The sequence below is a fragment of the Xiphophorus hellerii genome, chromosome 2 (genome assembly GCF_003331165.1).
Source record: "Xiphophorus hellerii strain 12219 chromosome 2, Xiphophorus_hellerii-4.1, whole genome shotgun sequence".
NCBI lineage: Eukaryota > Metazoa > Chordata > Actinopteri > Cyprinodontiformes > Poeciliidae > Xiphophorus > Xiphophorus hellerii.
Genome location: NC_045673.1, coordinates 31976552 through 32001940, shown reverse-complemented (window position 1 = coordinate 32001940; position 25389 = coordinate 31976552). Strand labels below are relative to the sequence as shown.

The window sequence follows — 25389 nt, the reverse complement described above, 5'->3', positions numbered from 1 at the left end:
GGAGAAGAGCAGAGGTGGAGGAGAGGTGATGTAGCAACTGGCTCGAAACCAGTAGAGGCACCCACACTTACACAAAAAAACACAAGCCAGAAGACATAAAGTTATTACATGTATAAATACTTCATGCAATTCATTATGCACATAAAAGTCAAAATGTGAAATGAACTTTGCTTCGTAAATAGACTTACACATAAGTGTTGTCACATAAGTTAATATGAAATACTAAAGATGAATCGATGGATTTCCAGTTTGATAGGTTTGGAAAAAATTTGGTTGTGAATTCCAAAGAGAGGAGTGGCAGAACAGCCTGGGAGCCTCAGAGGAAACTCCCTGGGGGCCACAATGCCTGGGGGCCACGGCTCAGATCAGGACAAACCAGAGCAAAGAGCTGCTGGGTCAAAGCTGTGCTGGTTCCATGAAAGTAAGGAAGATCTGACCCAACAGGAGGTGTTCATCGTCCTGTCCCATTTCCTGGCATCAGAACAGGCCTGACCACAGAAAAGCTTCCTGTTTGAATTCTTGTTCTGAATTCTTCCCGAATTTTAAAATACTTTACAAATTTTTTTGTACAGACATTTAAATACACCAATAGCTTCACCATCTTGGTCAAACATGGAAAAACAACTTTAATTTGTTCAGTCAGTGCAGTTAGGAGTAGAACAGGAGTATTTATGTTATTTATTAACATAAATAATAAAGAAACTGAAAGTGGCAAAAACAATGGGGTGACTATCTTGCTCAAACATAAAAAAATAAATTGCAACAAAAGTTCCTTCAAATGGTTCAGAAAGTGCAATTAGGAATTCTAAATATACTATAAAATAAATAATAAAGCATGACATCACTCAGAGCACATAGCATAAAATTACACTGAATAGATCTGATCTTATGGATGGGGCATATTGTCTCTGATACCCAATCTAGACTAGTTTTCCATATTGGGGTACAGATATCAATATTGGATTGAGGCATCTATAAGCAAAAACATCCATTTTAAAGAATATTAATGCAAGACAGAATTAGGTTTGTCTGATTTCTTTGTCCCTCAGGCTCTAGACACATTCATGGATCGATGATGACCAAACATGTCTGCCTAGAAACCAGCAGCAGAGAGGACGCAAAGATCTTCAAAGGAGTTCATCTCTCGGTTCTTGTAGTTTGTGTTTGTCAGATGAATGAGCGTGTAATGTTTGCTGATGTTACATCTCCCACATGACAGCCCTGCATTCTCCTTTACAATCTAACAGCAGCAGACATAATGGGATCAGCCACAGCTCATGCAGTTACCAGCATCACATCAGTCCACCTCTGTCTGATCTCTGCATGTAAACGTAGCGGCCGTACAGGTCCACCTCCGGCCGGACCGTTCATCTCTTCTATCAGTTATTTCTATAATATCAGCCCATCAATTTAAATCACCAATAAATAAATTAAAATGTTACATTTTATATACCCAAAAGGGCTTATATTAAACATTTTACACAGTGATACAGTTGTTACAACTTTTGCTTAATGTAAAAGTTACATTAACTTTGTTAATGCAAGAACTACAGTATATTCTTGCTTTGTTTTCCAATCAAGATGAAGAAATCTATGGTGTAATTATTATGTGTATATTAGGTGTATTATTATTTGTCTCCTCTTTTTGGTGTGCTCTACTTTAACTCCAAGCTGTTCTTCAGACTTAAATCACATTAGAGACAAAAATAGAAGCAAAAATAAACCCCTGATTTCTATGATAGTTTCACTTGTAGCAGACAAACAATGACATGTTTTGCTCCCTACAAGCAGACCAGGTCATTAGACATCTACCTGTTGTCAGTCAACAGGTTTGTACACAAGTCAGAAGTTATAAATGAGCAAACTTCCAAAATCATCAGCTTTCAACAAAAGATTACGACTAGTTTTACTTACCCGTTTGTCCATTCTGAGCAGCAGCAAACAAGGCAGAAGTTTGGTTGTAACTGAGGTGGAAGTTTGGGTCAAGAAGATTGGGCAAAGTTTCCAAAGTAGTGGTAGAGGCGATGTCAGTGAGTGAGGTGATAGGAGTGATACTTATGGTGGTTCCGTTCGAGTCTGGTTGGTTAAGCAGCATTGACAATAAAGTGACATTTCCCTGGGAAGCAGCTTGGAGGAGCAGGAGGCGCCTACTGTCCAGGGCAGCAGGCCCACCGCTACTTAGAGAGGAGACTACGGAGGGACACCAGCCTGCAGGGTGGAGGGAGGAGGAGGAGGAGGACAGGTTAAACTAGGACGAGGAAGACCAGCAGTGAGACTAGAAGTGCTGAGCAAGGGAGAGCAAGGGCATGAGAAGGTGGAAGGGAAGGAGAAAATGTTCAGTTTTCACACACACTTTACAGAGCAAGCTCCTACGTAAACATTTCAGGGCAAAACCAGAAGCATCACATTCATCAGTCTAACATGTGGGCAGGCAAACATTGTTCAAACCAACTATTGAACAGTCAAACAAGTTCAATAACAACAAAAAGGCAACTTGGAAAAATGCAAAGCATAGTAACAAAAACATAAAATTAACAATATTTCATGCGCATGGAACTGCATGTCCTAGTGATGAAGGATCAGACGCCAAGATAAAACTCCATAATCCAAAACTTGATCCTAGATTTGATTGTAATTTTATCAAGGTAATTAATTTTAATGTTAGAAACAGATATGGTTCAACTTTTGCAGGTAAAGTTAAGGTTCCCCTGATGAAATCATACAAAACTCTAAATATCAATAAAATACACAAATCAAACTTAGTGGAGATTATGTCTTTGTCTTTTGGGGACAGTAAAAGTATAAAAAGTTTCTGTAGAACTATTACGTTTTGTGTGATGTCATCAGGAGGGCTAATAACTCTGACCAATAGAGAAACTTTAAAGACTAATAAACTCTCCTGTTTTTGTTGTTCAGTCAACAGGTGATTTTCAACAAGTGCTTGAAAATCTATATTGAAACGCTTAAGATTTATTCACTAAAAATCTTTGCATTGTAAAAAATTATATAACTTTTTCCTGATTACACTTACATACAGCCAATGCAAACCATTTTTTAGTGCTAGCAGATGAGAACGGTCTGTATACAGCTGTAGTACATCTAATAAAAGACAATGTGACAGCAGCAAAATACAAAGACAAAGACAAAATACAAACAGCATACAAATTTCAGGAATATGTTAATCACTTAGCAAAATTGATAAAAATCACAAACTTCCTGAAAAACATAATCGTAACTTGTTAGGGGAAAATGACACATTTTATGTAAAATTATTTCAACAACACAGACAGAAAAATGTTAGAAAATACTTTTGCTGTTTAGCGAATAGACACTTTTACAATAGTGTTAAAAACAACAACTAATACTGCTACTTCATTCAAAACTGAGTTAGAAACATATCGACTAAATCTATTATGATTAAGTCCACTTATTGCAAAGATTTTGTAGTGTTTTTTCCCAATGGTGGGTGTATGTGTTATCAGTGAGCTTGTATCTGGTTGGTGAGCTTAAGAAGAAGCTACTTGTTTGATTGTCACACAACTTAAGATCTGTTGCGCAAATCCAATTAATGCTGATTCAGAACTTATTTGAAGATTTAATTTTACATTTTGCTCAAAGCAACCAAATCTGGTAAAGTCAAAGTAAATAAAGTGTCTTGCAAAAGTAATCATACATCTTTAAATTTTTCAGTTTTTTCTGCTACAAACTCACTTTTGTGCATATATTTACAAATATATATCACCAATCAACAAAAAGTAGCAGATAGATGCTAAGTGGAAGGAACATTTCACATGGTTTTCACAGGTTTTTGTTACAAATAAAAACCTTAAAAATGTCATATTTTGCTCCTGAGTCAATTCTTGGACTCATTAACCCTGACTGGCTGTGTTAGCCCTGCTGGAGAAAGGTATCCACCAGCATAAGGTGAAGGGCAATCAGATAATTTCTCGTTGTTAGGATGGGCTGCCTAATGTAAAAACTGCTCCTTAAAATGTTTAAAACTTTGGGATACAGTGAACCCTCGTTTTTCGCGGGGTTGCGTTCTGAAAAGAACCCGTGATAGGCAAAATCCGTGAAGTAGTTACCTTTATTGTTTACAATTATTATACAACATAATTAAATACTCTACATTGAAACCAAAGAACAAAACCTGTTTTCAGGCCCAAGCATTTTTTAAACAAATATAACGCTTTCTTACAAATAATTACAGTAAAATAATAATTTTAATCATCAATACGAAGTACAGTAGGACAAATTGTGACTCGCGTATTTCACTGTTCCTCTGACTGTGACGCTGCGGCCTGACTCCGCTCTCTAGTGTCTTTTTCTTCTGAAGCCTGTGGTGCAGGTGTGTTTTTTCGTAAGAACATAGTTATCGGTAGTTGTTGTCACTCTTTTTTTCTTCTGGGCAAAAACATTTACCAAAATTTGCCAAGTTGTGTTACGTATATTTAAATACCGTAACATTATTGGCACACAGGTAGAGAAGATGAGCGGAGACTGTTTAGCCAATCAGGATGCAGAACACAATGCACTGTGAAAAAAAACTGCACAAAAAAATCCGCAAAGAAGCGAGGCCGTGAAAGGTGAACCGTGTTATAGCGAGGGTTCACTGTATTCCTTTACAAGCCAATCCTACTTTAAACAGAGTTTAAACCACAACTTTATGAATAACTTGGTTTTCTGATAAAGCCAGGACAAATATTACTAATATTTGCTTGGGGCAAATTGATTGACTTTATTCAGAGGCATCAGTGTAAAGAGGGCTGGATGGCACACCCTTCAACAGATTTGTATTTGTTAAAAAAATTTAAAACTGTATATTATTCTTGTTTCCTTTCACAATTACAAATTACTTGTTTCTATTCGATTAAAATCTTAATAAAACAAATTAAAGCTTGTGGTTGTATTGTGAGTAATTCTAAGAAACTTCAAGATCTATAATTAATTTAGCAAGGCGCTGTAGATAACCGTTATATTATTATACAACAGTCTGTCACCCACAGTAATAACGGAGTGAATAAGACTGTTACATACATTATCTCATTGAATATTGATAAAATTATGAATCGTTTTAACCAAATGAATAAATTAGACGAACAGATAAGTGAAAAAAAACAATGATAATAGATGATAGCGTCTTGCAAACAGAATCAAAGAGATTATATAAGAGTAATAAAGTCGGAGTGGGGAAGCATGCTGCGTGCGATGTTGAAAAGCAAGAATTCAACAGGGGGATGAATAACAATGAAAATTTACAGACAGTTCAGTTCTGTAATTAATGGCTTGATATATATACATAGAGAGAGAGAGAGAGATAGATATATATCTGGGAAAAATTAACCCCAAATATTCCACTAAATCTTGATTTCTGAACTCTTCCTGAGATAAAACATTAGTATTGTTGTTTATAAATGAATTATGAACTAGTTTCCTTTGCATTATTTGAGGTCTGAAAGCTGAAAGAACTGCATCTTTTTTGTTATTTTGGCCATTTTCTGCAAATAAATACTACATATTCACTTAGCATTTCAGAGGCATGTTGTCAGTGATTCATGAACAATGTTCATTTAACTCAAACATAAACCTATAAAGAGTAAAATCAGAGGAACAATTATATATATACAAGTATATTATATATATATATATATATATATATATATATATATATATATATATATATATAATTTAAAACAGGGCATGAATGTACATTAATTAATTCAAAATGCATACTTTGTAACATTCCACAGGAAAGTTTTAGAATATATTTAGTAACGACTGTGTTGTTAGAGCTTTTATTGTCATTTCTTTCAGATTTAAAGCAAAGCGAAAAAGTTAAGATAATATGAATACCACTTGATTAGGGTTTTAGTAAAATGAGTAAAATTTTTGAAAAAACAAAAAAAGGATTATTATTTTTAATCATAGCAAGTGAAAATATACGACAACAGCAAAAATGAGATTGCTGAAGCGTTTAACAACAATTAGTTAGTGGTTCACATTCATGAAAGATGAGACAGGAAAAACAGTGTTCAAAGTTAACTGATGATGGCATGCTATAAGAACTGGAGGTAGGGAAGGAAAAAGCAGCCTCTGGCATCAGCTTCAGAGAGGACAGGGGTTACTTATAGAAAGGCCAAACCAATCAGAATACACAGGAGAACCAAGGACCTCTGGCTGCCTCAGCTCAACATTATATTCAGTTTGCCCTAAAGTTGTCAGCGTGCGATGCTGACATGGCTGAGGTGGCCAACAGGTGATAAAAGAGCTGCCCAGAGACCAGGACTTATTAGAGGAAGAGAGATGAGTGAAGGGAGAGTGCAGTGAGCAACATCAGACTTGGCCTATGAGGTATTCTGCCTTGCACAAGTGTGACTTGATCACTATGCTCTGCTATCCTGGACAAGTGCAAAGGTCACTTTGAAAGACTGTTAAGGAAAATAAAAAGGCAGCAGTAGGAGCTGGAGGGAGACAGAGCTTGTAGGAGCCCCCGTTACCTGATGCTGTTGCCAGGGGGCTGCCTGCTGAGGCACGGGAACTATAGGAAGATGGAGCACTAATGGAGGGGGATGTGGAGGGAGGGTGTATGGAGGAGGGGCTACTGACAGTAGTGGCAGGACTGATGTCTTGGAGGGACTCTGCACATGCTGTTGCTGCCTGCCGCTGAGGTCCCCGACCGGGCCCTGGAGAGCGGGGGCAGGCACCCACCTGAGAGGCAGTCAGGGCTGGGACCAGGTCCAGGGCAGGTTTTGGTGGCAGCTGGGGTGTGGCCGGCTTCAGACCGGCCCCAGGGGAGCGACTGCTTTCCCCCACTACCTTGATGGATGGATGTGGAGGTGAGGGGGTCTGGGAAAGCCCTGGTTTTTTAGGAGGTATAGGAGGAGGGTTCCCCCGGTCGATCCTGGTCACTGTGGGCGACTTGAGGCCGATGGGATGGCTCAGGCGGCCAGGGAAGGGTCCCCCCTCCGAGGCGGAGTGGGGCAGGGCCGGACGGAGGGGTCCGGCTCCTCCTGCGGGGGGGCTGGTGAAGCGCGACAGGACCTGCGTCACAGTATGACGCGCTTGCTGTTTGGCTGCAAAGTTGTCGCGGTTGGTTGGGGAAAGGTCACGGGCCGGCGGGCTCTGAGATGCCGTTCCATTTTGGTCCTGTTCCTGAAACTTGTAGCGGGCTGCCTGTACGCGAGGGCTCACCCCGGTGGGTAGGCCGTGGGTAGTTTGGCCCTCGGAGCCATTTTCTGTTTGTGCCAATCCTCCTGAGCTGCTGTGGACAATCCCCCTTCCAGTTGTCTTTGGCAAACTAAGGCCCACATAGTTGGCAGGGGCTGGTTTGGCAGGTATAGAGAGGGGAGTCTTCTTAGGACCCTCAGCCTCAGTAGGGGGCACATCCGTTTGACAAGATGCTGCTTGACAGCTTATGGACTCTGTGGCTATGGATACAGATATCATAGCTTTGGGTTTGGGTGGTGTACTGGTGGCAGCAGCAGGTGAAGCAGCAGCAGCGTCATCTTTCTCATCACCCCGTTCAGTTCTGAGCTGCTCCACCTGCTGCCGCAAGCCCTGACTCTCTGCCTCCACTCGTCCCAGCCTGGCGCGCAGCTGCTCGCATTCTGTGTCAAATTCTGACAGCTGCTTCTCCATCTTGGCCTCCATCTGTTGGCTACGCTGGCGCTCGCCACCCAGCTCCTCCTGCAATCGGCCAGAGGTGCGACTCTCCTCGTCCAGGCGAGCTTGAAGCTCGTCAAAGCGCTGTGACTCCTCCACCACCCGAGTGGCAAGCTGCTTGCACTCGCGCACCAGCATCATGACAATGTGCTTATTCTTCTCACGTTCGTCCTTTAGCTGTGCTGTTAGCTTGCGGTGCTCCTGCTCCAGACTCTGGAGCTGAAGCTTCTCCATCTCCAGCTAGAAAAAGAACAACGCAACTTTAGTGATCAATAGCGTCCATTGTCACGTTTGATATTCAAGCATCTGGTTATGAGGTTTGGCTAATCTAGAGGGTACCTAAATCAAGCTTTTAATGAAGACTAAAATTTAAAAAAAAATTAAATTCTCTGATTTCTATTCTTAATTCCACAATCCACGTAATGTTTAAATCCTTAACAATTTTTCAAATTAATCAAATGAGCCTTGAAATTAAACCCACCTTAGCAAGTATATTTTGTCAGTCCTCAAGTCGGCCTAAATTCAGCTTGTGTACCAAGACACATTGAGTGAAGTGTAACTCTGGGTGTCCTACATGTTTTAGATGTTCCCGGTTTCAAAAAGTCCAGATCCAACAGATGGGTTCAGTACCGGGCCTCAACACAGCCATTATTTCAGCTGTGTTGTCGGAGGTACATCTAAAACGTACAGGACCTTGCCTGAACGTGTGTATGGTTGACTCTTGATGCCTTGTCTTTGCCCTGCCTTCTATATCTGGACCATCTGCTATTCTAAGCCCAGCGCTGGCTTCATAGAGAGTCACGGTTTAACAGGAGGATCCGCACCTGATTCTAATGCCTCCAGTGCTTTAACAAGTCTCAAACAATACAGCTGATGTCCAGCATTCTCTGTCATTATGTTGACCCCTCCCACTCTTGACCAGCCCATTCATTCACCTACTATGTCGAAAACGATCACAGATTACGTCTCGCTGTCTTAACAGGAAAGGGGTAGGGGTGAGTCAGTGGAGGATGCTGAAGGAAGTTGGAGGTGCTACAACAAGCTGCTATTTAGTTGAGGATTAATACTTGTGAATGTCACCTACAGAGAGAATTTAGGGATGCTGTGAAGTTTAATGGCACCAAAACCGGGTGGGATATTTGAAACTTTATAATAGATGTTTGTGCAGATTTAAAAATTATTTAGATCGGCGGTTTTCAAAGTGTGAGGCGCGCCTCCCCTAGGGGGCGCCAGAGCACTTTAGGGGAGGCGCGGTGCGAGGGAAAAAATAAACCGGAAAAGAAGCTTAACCGGATTCGCGCATCAAAAGCACAAGCACATTGTTCCCACTAAAACTAAGGTGAGCTGAACAGTAATGTTGCCAATGTGTTGCCATGTTGCCAATTTAGTTAAAATCATAAATAAAACGAGTTACACATGATTCAGGACCGTGATAGAAAAAGAAAGGGTGCGCATAGCGTGCGTAATTGTTTTTTCCTTTGTATGCCTCCGCTCTTTCATACAGCACGCTCTTTTAGCTCGAGATAAATTGTTTAGATGAGCCACAAAAAGAGCTCCACGATTTTGCAACTGTTTAGATTTTTGATTTATTTTTTAATTTCAAGGTAATGTGCAACATTTACAGATGTGTTCCAAAGGTCTGATCGAAATGTTTTTGTTAAGATGTGAAAACACTGTTGGTATCTCAAACATTAAACTCAGAATCTCAGATGTAACGTTTGTTTGAGAAAACGGTTGAAAAATGAGTTTGGGGTTCTTATCATTAGGAAAATGAAAAAAAGGGCGTATTTGCCATACAAAGGCCCTGATAAAAATAATTGAAATGGGAGGAAATGTTTTAAAATGTTCACGTGTTAAATTTCATTCAGATAAAGTGTCATTTTAAAATATGAGATGGTTCTAAAATAAAAGCAATTAGAAGGTGTTTTGTAGTGGTGTGGGTTGATTATTGGGGGGGGAGGCGCAGCAGGCATTGTGCTCCTTGGAGGGGGGCTCACACTGTCATACTTTTGTGAGAGAATGGACATCAGATGTAATTACACCCCCTCCCTTTTCTGTTTGTTTATTTGCTTCCATTTTTCTTATCCTGGCTGTGCTGTTAAGCTCCACTTATCTTACTGAGATGCACTGGACTGCAGTGACAACGCTTCGCCACCAGTGGGCACATAGAGCACGGTGAGCAGCACTCCTGACTCAGCGAGCCAACGGCAATTAAGCGTAGCAACGGCTGGTCAGTGAAGGCGCTCACTGTCGCTCTCATGTTTCCACAGCAATTGTCAAAATAAAAGAACCTGCGCAACACCACACTGATTTATTATTAAGTGTGCAACAAAAATTGGTGGCCCGTACGGGGATCAGCGGTGTTTCAGGGAAGAGAGAGGAGATTGTGACACACCAGCGATGGAGTTGGAGCAACTGCAAGACCAGTTGAGCGAGGCCCTGGTGCGGTTGAAAGTGGACCAGCTACAAGAGGTGTGTTCATATGGAAAAGTCTCAACAGAAAATCAGACCAGAAAGCACAAGCTGATCAGACTAATAGATGCAGCTGTAGATACAGCTATGGAGAGTGAGGAAGAGGATGTAGCTCGTGAATTCCTCAGCAGATTAATATCAAAAGCTAAAGAAGTGAGCGAATATGAGATGTCACATATGGTTGATGATACTGTGAATCAGGATAATGCTGCTCTTATAGATTTACAAGAACAGTATGCAGCATTACAGCTAAGTTTCCAGGCGGCAACAAAGAAATTAGAGGGAGAAATGGCAAAATTAGAAAAAAAAGTGAAAAAACAGGAAACATCACCACTTCCAACACAACCTGCCAACCCCTTTGCAACACGTCCACCAGAAGTTACAATAAGAAGAGAGTTTAAAATTAATGGCCAAATTGGAGAAAGAAGTCAGAGAGACAAACTGTCCTATTCAAACCTGATCCATCAGATTGAAATGGGCCTAAAAAGAAATCACAGTGAAGCGGAGATCATAGAGGCTGTGGTCAGAGCTATTAGCCCAGGTTTACCGCTCCGTGATATGCTAGAGATCAAAACAGACCTTACTATTGCACAGCTGCGTACAATATTAAAGGGACATTACAAGGAAGATAGCTCCACTGACCTGTACCATCGTCTAATTAACATTACGCAGGATAGTAATGAGTCTCCACAAAATTTCTTGTTTAGAGCAATAGAATTAAAAGAAAGATTGCTCGCTGCATCTAGAGAACCTGGTTCAGAAGGGGATTATGGCCCAGAACTGATTCAAAAGAAGTTTCTGAGAGCAGTAGGAACAGGACTTATTAATGATAATGTTAAACACCAGCTCAAGAACTCCCTGGATGATCTGACAGTTACAGATGATGTACTGATAGCAAAGACTAATGAAGCAGCCAGCATTGAATGGGAAAGGCAACAGAAGTTCAGGAGGAACAATAAAGATCTGAAAGTGAGGGAGGTTAGAGCAGAAGCACAGTCAGCCCCCAAAACAACAGTTGGAGCAATTTGGGAGCAAGAACAGCCATCTTCCAACGGGATAAAGAATAAAACTGGAAAAGTGCAATCATCTGCCTCTCACACAGAAACTGAGCTGTTAGACGCCATCAGACGACTTAAAAGTGAGGTGCAAGACATCAGGAGGCTGGTTAATGACTCTCATTTACCTGTTTCCAAGTCAAGACCAAGTCGGAGACGTGGCTGTAAACACTGTCAGGACAACAATAGAGGAGAGTTTTGTGACCATTGCTTCAAATGTGGACAAAGTGGGCATCTATCACGTGGGTGTCGGTTTGTTAAAAACACATCAGATAGGCCCGGAGAAGCAGATATGTCTGTGAGCAGTGTGACATCGGTACCAGCAACAGGAGATGACAAAAAGGAAAGTGACCAAATAGAAAATGGACACAAGCTTACCACTGACATCACACACCATTCAGAACCTAAGTATATGGAAGCAGTGAGACACGCATCATCTGAGTGGAATGAGAGTGTTAGTGTCAACCTCCTCTCTCCATCACAAAGAGACAAACTGCTCAACTTGATTGGAAAGAAGTGTACCATTATCTGCCTGCTGGATGGAGTGGAAACCAGAGCTCTATGGGATACTGGATCACAGGTCTGCCTCATGAGTGAAAAATGGAGAAAGCAGAATCTCCCCGATGTTACTATCAGAAGCCTCACTGAAATTATTGGACCTGGAATATTGGATGGAAGAGCAGTGAATAAGACACCAATCCCTTTTATTGGCTGGGTTGAGGTAAAATTTAAATTACCATCAGTGAGTCAAACACAGCTAGAGCTCTGGGTGCCAGTTCTAGTTGCTGAAGAGGATGCGGTGGGAGAAGAACCAATCATTGGTTACAATGTGATTGAATACCTATTAAAAATGGGTGTAGATCCTGCCCCCATCATTACAGAAGCTGTCAGTACAGCATTTTCTATTGAAAGTAAGAAGGCAGAGGTATTTCTAAAAGTCATGAGAAATATGAATGGGGAACAGGGCATTAGTACTGTTAAAGCATCAGGAGAAAATCTCATCATCCCAGCTGGCCAGATGAAGATGGTGAAGTGCAGTACACGAGCTGGTCTGCTCGCAGGTCAGCAAGGAGTCCTGTTTGAACCTCTGTCACAGTCACAGCTACCAGAAGGACTAAGGGTTAAAGAAGGAATAGTGTGCTTACAACAGAGTTCCTGGTCCTGCTTCAGAATCCCAGTGAACAATGATACTGCTCATGATATCGTTTTACCCTCCAAAAGTAAAGTGGGTCAAATCCAAGCAGTAAAAGCAATGTATGTGGCACCAACAGAAGTAAATGAAATGGAGACACCAAATTTTATTTGTGGAAAGGGAACTTCAATGGGATCAGAGAGCAAAAGGGAAGAAAAGGAGAACCAAAGCAGGGCTGAAAGTGAAAATCGATGGGATCCACCAGTTCCCATCAGCCACCTTTCCCCAGCACAACAGCAGTTGGTTAAACAACTACTTCGAGAGGAGTGTGCAGCCTTCTCTCGTGATGATTATGATGTTGGAACCATCCCCTCACTGCAGCTCAAAATCCGGTTACAAGATCCCACACCAGTGACTAGAACATATATATCTGTTCCAAAACCACTGCACAACGAGGTGAAAGAATATCTTGAAGATGTGTTAAATAGGGGCTGGATAACAAAGTCTAAGTCAAACTACTCTAGCCCGATAGTCTGTGTGCGTAAAAGGAATGGTAGTCTCAGACTGTGCTGTGACTACAGAGAGTTGAATAAGAAGTCTCTACCAGACCGTCATCCCATTCCCCGCATACAGGACATGCTAAACAGCCTGATTGGAAGTTCTTGGTTTTCTGTCCTTGACCAGGGAAAAGCTTATCATCAGGGCTTCCTGGAAGAATCAAGTCGGCCGCTCACTGCATTTATCACGCCATGGGGTCTGTATGAATGGGTGAGAATACCATTTGGATTATCATCAGCACCAGCAGAGTTTCAGAGGTCCATGGAAGAGTGCCTGGCTGGGCTACGTGATGAGGTGTGTTTGCCTTACCTGGATGATAATTTGGTGCACTCTAAAACATTTGAAGACCACTTGAATCATCTTAGAAATGTATTGCAGCGTTATCAGGAAACAGGAGTTAAGCTGACACCGAGGAAATGTGACATCTTCAAGAACCAAGTGAGATTTCTTGGAAAGCTGGTCACAAAAGATGGATACACAGTGGATCCTGCAGATATTGCTCCTGTACAGGCTTTGAGAGAAAGAAAACCCTCCACAGTGGGAGAACTGAGAAAGTTATTGGGATTTGTCTCCTACTATCGCAGTTACATCCCAAACTTCTCCTGCATAGCTAAGCCTCTTTATGATCTTCTCTCCTCAAGCCCTGAGAAAAAGGGAAAAGGAAAACACAAAAAGCGAGGTGTAGGGAAACGAAATCAGAACAGTGGACAGTTACCATCATCACAGCCAATTATATGGTCAACAAGACATCAAGAGGTGCTTTGCCAGTTATTAGATTTTCTAGTGAAACCACCAGTATTGGGTTATCCAGACTTTGAACAGCCGTTCATTCTACATTGTGATGCTTCACAAGAAGGGCTTGGTGCTGTGCTTTACCAGAGACAGCAGGGAACTCTAGCAGTCATAGCATATGGATCCAGAACTCTAACACCCCCAGAAAAAAACTATCACCTTCATTCAGGGAAGCTGGAGTTCCTGGCTCTGAAGTGGGCCATATGTGAGAGGTTTAGAGATTATCTCTATTATGCACCACCATTTACAGTTTACACTGATAATAACCCTCTTACATATGTGCTTTCCACAGCTAAATTGAATGCAACCACTCATCGATGGGTTGCTGAACTGGCTGATTTCCAGTTTTCAATAAAGTATCGCCCAGGCAAAGTAAATGGAGATGCAGATGGCCTCTCCCGAATGTCACTCAGTATGGAGGAGTACATGCAAACCTGCACACAGATAGTACACCCAGAGGTGATGAACAGTGTTATTCAAGCAGTTGCTGTTCAGTTTCAGGAGTCTGAGCCATGGCTATGCCCAGCAACCATCAACAGCCTGGTCACAGAAGAATGTGATGCAGCTAACACACCAGTAAATGATATAAGTAGAGCAGCTCTTAGACAAGCTCAACAAGATGATCCAGTGATTAGTGAAGTATTGAGATGTGTTGGTGCACAGGAAAAGCCAAAACGTGGCTGGCACAAGGGCAACAGGAGGGTTGCTGCGCTAATGAGACAAAAACACAGACTATACATGGATGAAGATGGATTACTCCACCGCAAAACAGCGAGTCGCTCACAACTCCTTCTACCACAGAAGTATCATGCACTTGTTTTTAAGGAGCTTCATGAGGAGATGGGTCATCTTGGAGTTGAGAGGGTGTTGCATCTCGTCAGAGATCGCTTCTACTGGCCTAACATGCAAGGTGATGTCGAACACTATGTCACTCGTGTATGCAATTGTTTGAAAAGAAAACGGCCAAATAAATCAACTCGAGCCCCTCTTACCAACATCATCACTACATACCCATTTGAGTTAGTCTCCATTGATTTCTTACATCTGGAGAAATGCAGTGGTGGGTATGAGTACATCCTTGTAGTGATGGACCATTTCACACGGTTTGCCCAGGCTTATCCCTGCAAAAACAAAGCGGCCAAAACAGCTGCAGAGAAAATATTTGGGGATTTTGTTTTGAAGTTTGGTTTTCCCACAAAGCTGCATCATGACCAGGGAAAGGAGTTTGAAAACAAATTATTTGCATCACTAGAGAAGTATAGTGGGGTCAAGGGGTCAAGAACAATGCCATACCATCCGCAGGGTAACGGTCAGGTTGAAAGGTTCAACAGGACACTGCTTGCTATGCTGAGGAGTCTGCCAGAAATTGAGAAAAAAGATTGGAAATCTTCTCTACCAAAAGTGGTCCATGCATACAATTGCACACGCAGTGAAGCTACTGGCCATGCTCCCTACTTCCTCTTATTTGGTCGTCAGCCCCGGCTCCCCATCGATCTCATGTTCGGTTTCAGCGAAAAGAACCAAAGCTCGTCTCACCAGGACTATGCAGAAAGATGGAGGACAAGGATGAGTGAAGCCTATCAGTTGGCATCCAAAACAGCCAGTAAGCAGGCGATGAGAGGGAAGACTCACTATGATAAGAAACTGCATGGAGGGGAGTTGAATCCAGGTTGCCGAGTGCTTGTTAGGAATTTGAATAAGAAGGGAGGACCAGGAAAATTAAGAGCATTCTGGGAAGATAAAGTGTACATTGTTAAAGAAAGAAAATATCAGGACAGCCCTGTGTATGAAATTCACCCAGAAAGTGGAAAAGGGCGAATCAGGACCATCCACAGGAATCTGCTGCTTCCATGCGATTTCCTTTCAACAACAGAACCAAAAGTAACCACTCAACCTAAAAGACCCCAAAAAGAAAAAGAGGAGCAGAGACATGCAGATAGCTCAGATGATGAAGAAGACTGGGAAGCCATCATTCATGCACCTCTACAGCATCACAACATGGAGTCAGATCAACTCATCGAGAGTCAGCTGAGAGTGGAGGCACCAGAGTTCCACCCACACAACGAGGACATGCAAAGGGACTGCATAGCTGATGGTGGTGGACCAGTGCAGCAACCAACTCTTGGTGAGGACATGGATGGACTAGAAGAAGACTTTCATCCAGAGAACATGAACAGTGGAGATGAGTCTCACCAGTCAGCTGACAGTGACCCAGAAGAGACTGACACATCACCCCGTAGGGTGAGAAGGTATCCTTTTCGAACAAGAAAACCTATGTCAAGATTTAATTACCATAATCTGGGACAGCCTTTTATGTGATGTGAATAAGTTATAATGATTTGCATGGTTAACTACTTTTGATATGTTTTAGTTAGAATGATATGAGTACCCAGGGTATCTGTTTTAGCATGTTTTGAAGGTAGAGTTTACTTGTAAGTTAAAGTACCTTACTCTCAGAAGAGATTGCAGATATTTACGCTACTGGCGGATCAAGTGGTGGATTGTCATCGTGCACAATGACGTCGACTGCAACAATGTGATATTAATAGGAGATACATGTCATATTTTCGGACTGGAAACAGCATAGCATCTCTTTGAACATTCATTCTGACTCCTTCTTAGAAGAACTCTGCATGATTGTAAAGCATCAAAACAGCATGTTTACTGATTTATTTGCTGTAAAGCTAGGGTACCCAAATGTCGGGACGACATTCATTTTTGAGGGGAGAGTGTGAGAGAATGGACATCAGATGTAATTACACCCCCTCCCTTTTCTGTTTGTTTATTTGCTTCCATTTTTCTTATCCTGGCTGTGCTGTTAAGCTCCACTTATCTTACTGAGATGCACTGGACTGCAGTGACAACGCTTCGCCACCAGTGGGCACATAGAGCACGGTGAGCAGCACTCCTGACTCAGCGAGCCAACGGCAATTAAGCGTAGCAACGGCTGGTCAGTGAAGGCGCTCACTGTCGCTCTCATGTTTCCACAGCAATTGTCAAAATAAAAGAACCTGCGCAACACCACACTGATTTATTATTAAGTGTGCAACCCTTTGAAAACCCCTGATTTAGATTATCCATCTTATGTATCTCAAAACATATCACTGTACGTGTGATGGTTTCAACCCTCCATACCATCTGGTCTTGTTAAAGTTTCAGTCATTTGGAGGTACTTCTTAGATATGCTTTAGATTACCAGAGTAGTTTTCAGAGCACCCGCCTCTTTTTATTGAAAAACATATATTGTTGAATCATTTTTCTTGTTTCGTAAGAGGTAACATGTATAGTATGTAACATTAAATACTGCATGTTTTGCCTAGACTTGTGTGGAGACACAAAACAGCCTCTTATCCCATGCCATTGAACACTCTTTAAATACAGATGACTGCTTTTATTACCTAAAACTTTTCATGACACAAAACCATAGTTTGAATGCCTGTTAAAAGCAGGGGTGCACCGATGAGGGGGGTCAGTCAGTCAGTCAGTCAGCTTTTTGCTGAGGTAGATAAGATTGAGTGACTGCTGATCTCCTAAAATTAAGAAAATTGAGGGCAATTTTATGGCTGGCCAATTTATTGGTGCACCCCTAGTTCAAAGTCTAATTAGAAAAGATTAGATCATAGAAAAACTAATCAAAATGGTCTTACTTATTTACTATTAAATTTTTTTTTTAAACTTCTTAATCAATCCATAACAAATTCATAATTTGTCCCAACTGTAAATATTTGGAAGATGAATTAAATTATCTATATTTTTATATGTTTAATAAGTTACATGTTTCAAAATACTGACAATGCAAACAGCTTCAGCGAGACAGCAGACGGCCTACTTTCTGCTGCCTGTGACCTTCTGGATAATTCAACAGCTTCAACAGGCAGACAGAAAGAAATAAAAAGGATGGGGGATATAAAGATAGAATGGACAATGCTGCAGAAATTCGCTCTAGCCAGCAACCAGAGTCCCTCTGAGAAAGCCAATCCTGGCTCTTTTAGCAGCTTTGATTGGTTGCTGGTGTCACTGGTCAGTTCAAAGGTCTCAGGAAGGAATATACAGTACATCCCAGTTTAGTGACACTAAGACCGGCTTGAAGATTTTTTTCCTGACTGTTTCTACATTTACACACTTTGACAAAAATTTCAAAATCTGCCTTATTGCTCTGTAGACATTATTTCTAGGGTTTTTATAAGAGTGTAAGGACATATTGTGGTTTTAATAATAAAAAGCTTCAATGTTTCTTGTCCAAAGAAACATTGAAGCAGTTAGCAGCTTGAGTTCACCGTATGAAGAACGTCAGCTATGATGACCCCCGGATACAAAGGTCAGTGCTAAAATTTGAATTATTTACAAACTGAATTCATTAGTTCTTGTCTTAAATCCTAGTCATGCCAGGTTATCAAATCGCTGAACTGTCCAGCACATTTCTCCAGCTTCCTGCACATAAACTACCTAGAATCATACAAGTCATCAGCTGTTTTATTGCAGATTTTATTTCAAGAGCCTTGAAAAGTCTCACATTAGGATATTTATTCTCTATTACCTCTCACATTATTACGCTAAGATGCATAGGCAACAGCATAGAGTAAATTGCTGAAGTAAGTTCACAGAAATGGAGCTTTGATGAATGTTAGCGTTGCTTATGTTCGAGTAATAATGTAGTTCAAGTTCGTCTGGGTTTATCAGAAGCATCAGCAGACCAGTTGGCTGTTCACGTGACAGTTCACTATGATGTGACAAACTGTGATGTAATCGCTCAGGATTTTAATGCCAAGAGTGAACAGTTTCATTTGGCTGGTTTACTAATATCCTGATAAGCAAGGATGCATCTTAATACATGAAAATAACAAGACCTAAGTCTGACTTTTAGTTTTAGTTTGAGCCGTGAATACTGCTCATTGGGCTGGATAACAATATGTTAAATAGTTTGCTATCAGGATTGATAAAAAGATTTTGAATTTTATCTTTCAGTTCAAAAGCAAAACTCCAAAATAGAGGATACATCTACTGGACAGTGACTCTTTAAAACACAGTTGGATATTCATGACTCCTGTAATATATAATTTGAAACACAAAATATGAGCCTTTTCAGTTTAGGGTTTTTTGGCGTCTCGGCAGGTTTAGAATTAGACTTCCATTGTGACCTTTATAAAAAAATATATGGACTCACGTCTGAACTGGAATATACTAGACTGATTACAAACTTTTGATACATACTGTAGTTTGTGTTTAAAACATACCGGTAAAATCAGGACTTGTTCTTGTGAAGCAAATATCATGCATTGAGTAGACGCAGGATTCATTACACCTCTGATTTTTACTGACCAGTACTTTAATATGTTGAAGTGTAAAAATGTTTCATTCAAAAATTCCTACATTTTCCATCACATTTTTCTGACGGTTTAAAGAGAATCCAACTGAGTGACCCAGAGAACAGCAAGAGTGAGAGACAGAACAACAGAGGGAGCTGAGGGAAATAGGGCAGAGCCTCTCCTGACATCTGGCTGCCCAGTTAATCAGGGCTGCATTCTGTAATCCAGCACAGGCCCATAACAAATACACTCTGGCTTATGTGGACACGGCCGACAAAATCGGAACTGAAATGAAGTTTGTAGGAAAATCTACAACAATATTCCAGCATTTGCCAAATATATACAAGCAGACAGGCATTTATACAGTTGTCCTCCTCTGGAAAACGCATTTAAATCATGAAAATATAAATGCAAGTTGTTGCCATAGATAACTCAACTGTCTTCCACTTGTGTTAGTGTTAAATCTTACATTTATTTACCTTTATTTAAAATGGCAGCAGATTCATTCCGGTTAAATGAAAGGCATACAAACAGCTCATAATGCATTTCACTTTGTGAAATGCATTATGAATTGCAAAAATCTACTTTTTACTAACAATCCACATTTTCTGGTTAATGCATTTCACAAAGTGAAATGCATTAACTCTTTTTTTCCTATGGCTGCAGCAGAGAAATGGTTTGCTGTGATGGTCAAACACAAAGAAAAGAAATTAAGGTTATCACTTACAATCAAATTCAGGGATATTTGCCAGCCAGATGAGGCGGCTGGATTTGTTTTCTGGCACTACTGCTCAGATTAAAGGCTACCTGAAGCAAGGAAGCATCCATTTGTTCCAGCCTCAGCACCATTAGGGATCAAAAACTGAAAAGCATGAATAGTGACTACCCAAAACTACTCAAGATATATAAATACATACATATATCAGAACTTGAATACTACTTTTGTTATCTGAAAAGTCACTAAATACAGCAACAAAATTGCTAAATTTTCAACTGTGGGGCAACTGAGTTTCAGACCTTTACGGAGGTCTAAAAATCAATGGATAAGATTGGTTTCTGATGTGAGCTACGATTTACCAGTACATCCTAATATGCTACTATTTTACGATGGCGTTGCTCGACTCGGCTGGAGCTGCGATGGCTCCTGAAACATGTTGGACATTTATTGGTAAATAAGAAAAATCAAACCGTCTAGCTTAACAATACATGTTCAGTGTAATAATGATGGACCAACATACGATCTGCAGTTCATCTTAAAACTGTGCGGATCTAGCATATTAACAATAGTGGACGTTACAATTCTGCAGACTCTGAACAGACTCCACCCGGTGTACCCAGAACTGACAATAAAGTCTAAGGGTTTACAGATGAGATGATAACAGTTCATTTCATCTTGCTTTGCTGTTTTCTAGACATTAGATCAGAGTTAGCTGGACTGATCAAGTGAGGGAAGGCCAATAATGAATGAGAGATGATTAGAGCATGCAGGTTGGGCACCGACTCAGTTTGGAACCGTTGAAATATGAGGGTAACTGAAATGTTACCGTCTGATCAATAGATTTCTTACCCTCTTCTGGCGGCTCTCAGCAGCAGCCAGCTGGGCTGACATGCGCTCCTGCATTCTCCTGCAGTGGGCCATGACAGCCTCCAGGATGGAGATGGGGCTGGATCCCAACGGCCGCCGTTCTTTGTCCCCCCCAGGGACTCTGCAGTCAAAGTCTCTCTGAAGAGCCAGGAAGGGGTCAGTCAGGGTATAGTGGCTGTATCGGTCTTGGAGGAACACCTCCTTCCTCTGAGCCTGAGAAAGACAAAAAGCAAAATGGTTGTTTTATACTCTCATGTTGTGTATGAGAAAGTCACATGGATTCTGTTCTGATCCTAATTATAGAATTACAGTTCACACCTTTTTAACTATGAAAACAAGAGAGGCTTTAAGAAATTGACTGAAAACCATAATCACTAAGTTTGTAACATCATTCACTTTTTTCACTTCCGATACCCACACTGATATCTGTGGTCTAGTAACGGCCGATGTCAATCCGATTCAGAAAAACAGTGCTGAATTTAATTAAAACATGTCTGTTTTAAAACAGACATAAATGTACTGAGTTACAAGTATATTTGATAAAGCTTGTTGTAAAAACAACTATTTTAATTTCTTCAGTCAGCTCAATTAGGAGTAAAACAGTCAATATAAAATATAACTAATAAAGAAACTGAAAGTGACAAAAACAATAGATTAGCTATGTTGGTCAAACATGAAAAAAATAAACAGACTTTCTTTCAAATGGTTCAGAAAGTGCAGTTAGGAATTTTAAATATATTGTAAAATAAATAATAAAACATGATGTTGCCTTAATCTCAAAGCATAGAAATAGACTGAATAGAACTGCCTTTATGGATCAGGCACATTTTCACCGATGCCCGATGTGTAACATTTTTTCAATATCAGAACCGATACAGATATTAATATCGGATTGGTGCATCTCTACCAGTGACTGACTGGTTTGGAAACTTCAAAATTAAAGATTGACCAGTAAAAATGTCCAACTTTGCTCTAGCATCATTCATGGACTGGATGTAGAACTTTACCCACCAATCAGTTCATGTTTATATAAGTTTCACTGCAGATATTTAAGGTTACACCCCAAATTGTTTTTGAACATAGAGTAAAATATTCCACATTGTATACAGTGTTAACCAATATGTCAATCAGGTATTAAATACAGTGTGTTTTTCCACATGCAATAACTAAAATGACCATATTGTTACCACTGAGTATAATTTTCATTCCCACCTGCATGTAGTTACCCAGGAGCTCAGTTTCTCTTAGTGCTCCTGAACTCATCACCCACATCTTGCCCCAGCACTGTGGAAAATCTGAGTAACACGGTAAGAACCGTAAAGAGGACCAAAAAAAAGGCTACAAAGGTTGCAGTGTTAAATGTTGAATTATTTGACAATTTTTGGTAGAAGTGTTGGTGTTGGTTCAGAACCAACTACTTTAATTTCCAAAGTTTGTCGTGGGCAAAGATGTACTTAAAGATGTACAGACTAATACTGCACACAATACAGTGGAAACACTAATACAACCCGGTCAAGGTGAAAGTTGTTAAATCTTTCTGCATCAACAAAGACATTTTAAAGGAAACCATTTGTTTAAAAACGTTCCGTTTTAAGTCAGTTTTTCTATTTTCTATATGCCAAAATAATGAGAAAGAAAATTTTTTAAGGCAAGTTTTATTACTTTCTTCAAAATCAAAACGTTAAATGCACAAAGATTACTATACTATTTAATCAATTTGAGACATTTTATATAGTGTATTTAAACTTCTGTTTTGAACTGTAGGCTGTTCATCTGTTTTTGTGTTAAAGACAAAAAGAAACCAATATTACTGTTATTGCAAAGATCATAGCTGTACAAATTTAGAGACCAATATTTAATTGGTATATCTCTAATAAAATCCTCATGATGTGTTTCAGAATGTTGTTCAGCGTAGAAAATAAGCAATAAAGGCAGAGTGACGGTACAAATTGTCTGGCATACGTCTATTTAACCACTTTAGGTCCTAATTCCATCATCCCCATTAGAACCAGATCCAGACTTCCCATCAGCCCTATGTCAGAGCTCGTTTGGTCCCAAACGCTGTGCTGTGGCGTCAGAACCACCCAGGACTGCTGGGAGCCCGTTTGCCCTCCTGACCCCAGCAGCAATCTGCACCACACAGAACACATCCGCTCTCAGGTTACAGAAACACACAGAAGCCGGCTGGGGGAAAAACAAGCAGGGTTCTGAGCTAACCAGCTACATTTAACAAGGATCTGGTGAAATTACAAAGTAAGATTAGTCAAAGTTTCTGGGCACATGTGTTCATGAAAGTTATGGCTCAAAATGTTTGACAAAAACTGTTTATTAGATGGAAAACCATAAACATGACAGTGCTTTGGTTGTTATTGCAGTTTTTCTATGTGCATTATTAAGGATTAACAAAACAATAAATTGAGGCTAAATATTAAACTGATGTAAGTTGGGCTGCAACAAGTGACTGTCTTAGTTATCAATTAATCGGACATAAAATTGCACAGTCTGCAAATTTTTCACTTAAGCCTTTTTTTATATATAGAAAATTAGAAGCGCACTTAAAAATGCTAGTAAACAAAAGAATTCAACTATTTCAATAAAATCAATTCCCTTTTTTAAAGAAATAGACATTATATTGCAGAAAATATAATAACAGCATTCCTGTAATGAATGCTTGATCATTTGTAGCAAAGGATGGATCTGCAGCTAGAAAACATAGGTCTAATCCTAACCCATCGACATGTTCAGTCCTCAGCTCAGACCTTTCTGCTGGACTTAACACAGTGTATGGCTGATCTGTTGATTATTTTTTGTATTAACCCATTAATAACTGAACAGCAAAAGATGTCTAATACAAGCATTTTTTTTTCTTATTTGAATCGGGTAAAGTTAAACTATTCCACTCAAGAAGTTCTAGGTAGAACATATTTACAACTGTTGTGAAAACAGGCATAAAGTGAGGAGATTTTTCCAGGTTAATGTTGCAGGGTATAATACTATTAGATCTAATTGTTTTGATTATCTGCATCTGCAGTCGTTTACCGATCGTGTCTCGATTGGTTTTGTCTGAATCGATGTAGTGGACCACGTTGCTTCTGCTCCTCCATAATAAACACTGGAAGCGAAAGGAGTAACGTCGTGTCCGTGTCGTGTCTGCTTTCGTTTTTCCCCTTTGCAGGAAAAATTCTGACTCATCACTGTCTGTCATGAAGTGCGGTGGTGGAGGTGGTGAGGCAGACGCTGTAGACCCAGGTAAGATGAATAATGATGATTTTAATGAAGAATAAACACAGTCCAGCAACGGGCAGCACGGCCGAGCAGAAGCCAGGGCTCGACGCCGGTAGCAACCGTTAACACGAATGACAGCACGCACGTTAGACGAGGACCCGACAAAGAACAGACACACAGGTGAGACTAAATACACAGGATGCAATCAGGGAACGAGAAACACCTGGGAGCAATCAAGGGGAAGACAGGACAACACGGAGACTCAGAGACACAGGAGACTCAAAATAAACACACAGAAAAACACGGGACATGACACTGTCAAGTTTAAATACAGGTTTAAAGCTGTATTTAGGTTCATTACATTTGTCGAATGAGCAGGGAGTGTTTGTGGTCTCTGCGATAACTTGAGTTTTTTAAAGAGCTATGCTAATATTAGCTTTCTGGCCAGCTGCGTCCTGTGCTACATTTCTTATTACTGTGTGGCTATAACCACAATGTTTGTGTACAATGTTCAGCACTCAGTATGTGACAATGTAATGTTTAAAACTGCTCTTGAAATAACATAATAACACTGGAAGTGTAACCCTGCTGTATTTGTACTGTGTTATTTTGCTTTTCTGTATTCTTTTACTTTATGGGTAGTGTCCCTTTAAGACAGGGGTGTCAAACTCCAGTCCTCAAGGGCCGGTGTCCTGCAACTTTTAGATGTGCCTCTGCTGCACCACACCTGAATAGAATAATTAGGTCATTAAGGCTCTGGAGAACTGATCTACACAAGGAGGAGGTAATTAAGCCATTTCATTCCAGTGTTTTGTACCTGTGGCACATCTAAAAACTGTAGGACACCGGCCCTTGAGGACTGGACTTTGACACCTGTGCTTTAAGAGAACGGAACGACATTACTTTACGGCCTGCAGTTGCTAAGGGAATTCCCGGGCTTTAGAGTTCAGAGCTGCTGCAGAGCAGAGACATGCTAGTCTCAGCCTGGCTTCTGCATATTGCCTAACTTTGATGCCCATATGATGTTTCCCTGCTAGGTGAGCATTACTGGAGATTTGTAATGTCTGCATTGTTGTGAGAGGAACGTTGGGCCTTCGTGTGCCTGCAGAGGAGGAAGGAGAGGCTGCTGAATTTTTCGTGTTTGTGGACACCGGCTGCCATCATCATTTTGGGTCCCTATCCCAGTCAAGACAACCTTTTTCATTTGTATGCACCAGACACACACATGCAAATATAGGGCTCTATATGAACCTTTTTTTTGCTGGCCAGCTTCTTTTGTTTTTTTTCTTTACCAAGGACCCTGTTACAGTGAATGTTGTTCACTCTAAGATTTGAGTTGAGATGAAGTTGGATGTATTTCAGTCCAGAAATTTGTAATAAACAAAACTGGTTGATAGTAAACTGCTATCTGAACCCGACTAAATTCTATTTTTTTGGTTACAGAAGCGAAAGGAGTAATGTCGTGTCCTTGTCGTGTCTGCTTTCGTTTTTCCGCTATCATTAACTCAGAAAACAGATCATAAAAGCCTGAAAGATAGGCCTGTCACGATAGCAAATTTTGCTGAACGATTAATTGTATCAAAAATTATTGCGATAAACAAT

General features: G+C 40.5%; 1 protein-coding gene across 5 annotated transcripts in view; it reads right to left on the bottom strand.

Moving 5' to 3' along the window:
* cttnbp2 (cortactin binding protein 2) overlaps positions 1 to 25389 on the bottom strand; it is a 114783-nt gene that overhangs the window by 31131 nt on the left and 58263 nt on the right. For all 5 annotated transcript variants that reach the window (XM_032547991.1, XM_032547954.1, XM_032547963.1 and 2 more), the window contains exons 3-5: positions 20545 to 20775; positions 6498 to 7902; positions 1915 to 2208 (exon numbers count right to left, since the gene is read on the bottom strand). In XM_032547991.1, the coding sequence (XP_032403882.1) occupies positions 1915 to 2208; positions 6498 to 7902; positions 20545 to 20775 (1930 nt within the window). The remainder of the gene's footprint in view (positions 1 to 1914; positions 2209 to 6497; positions 7903 to 20544; positions 20776 to 25389) is intronic.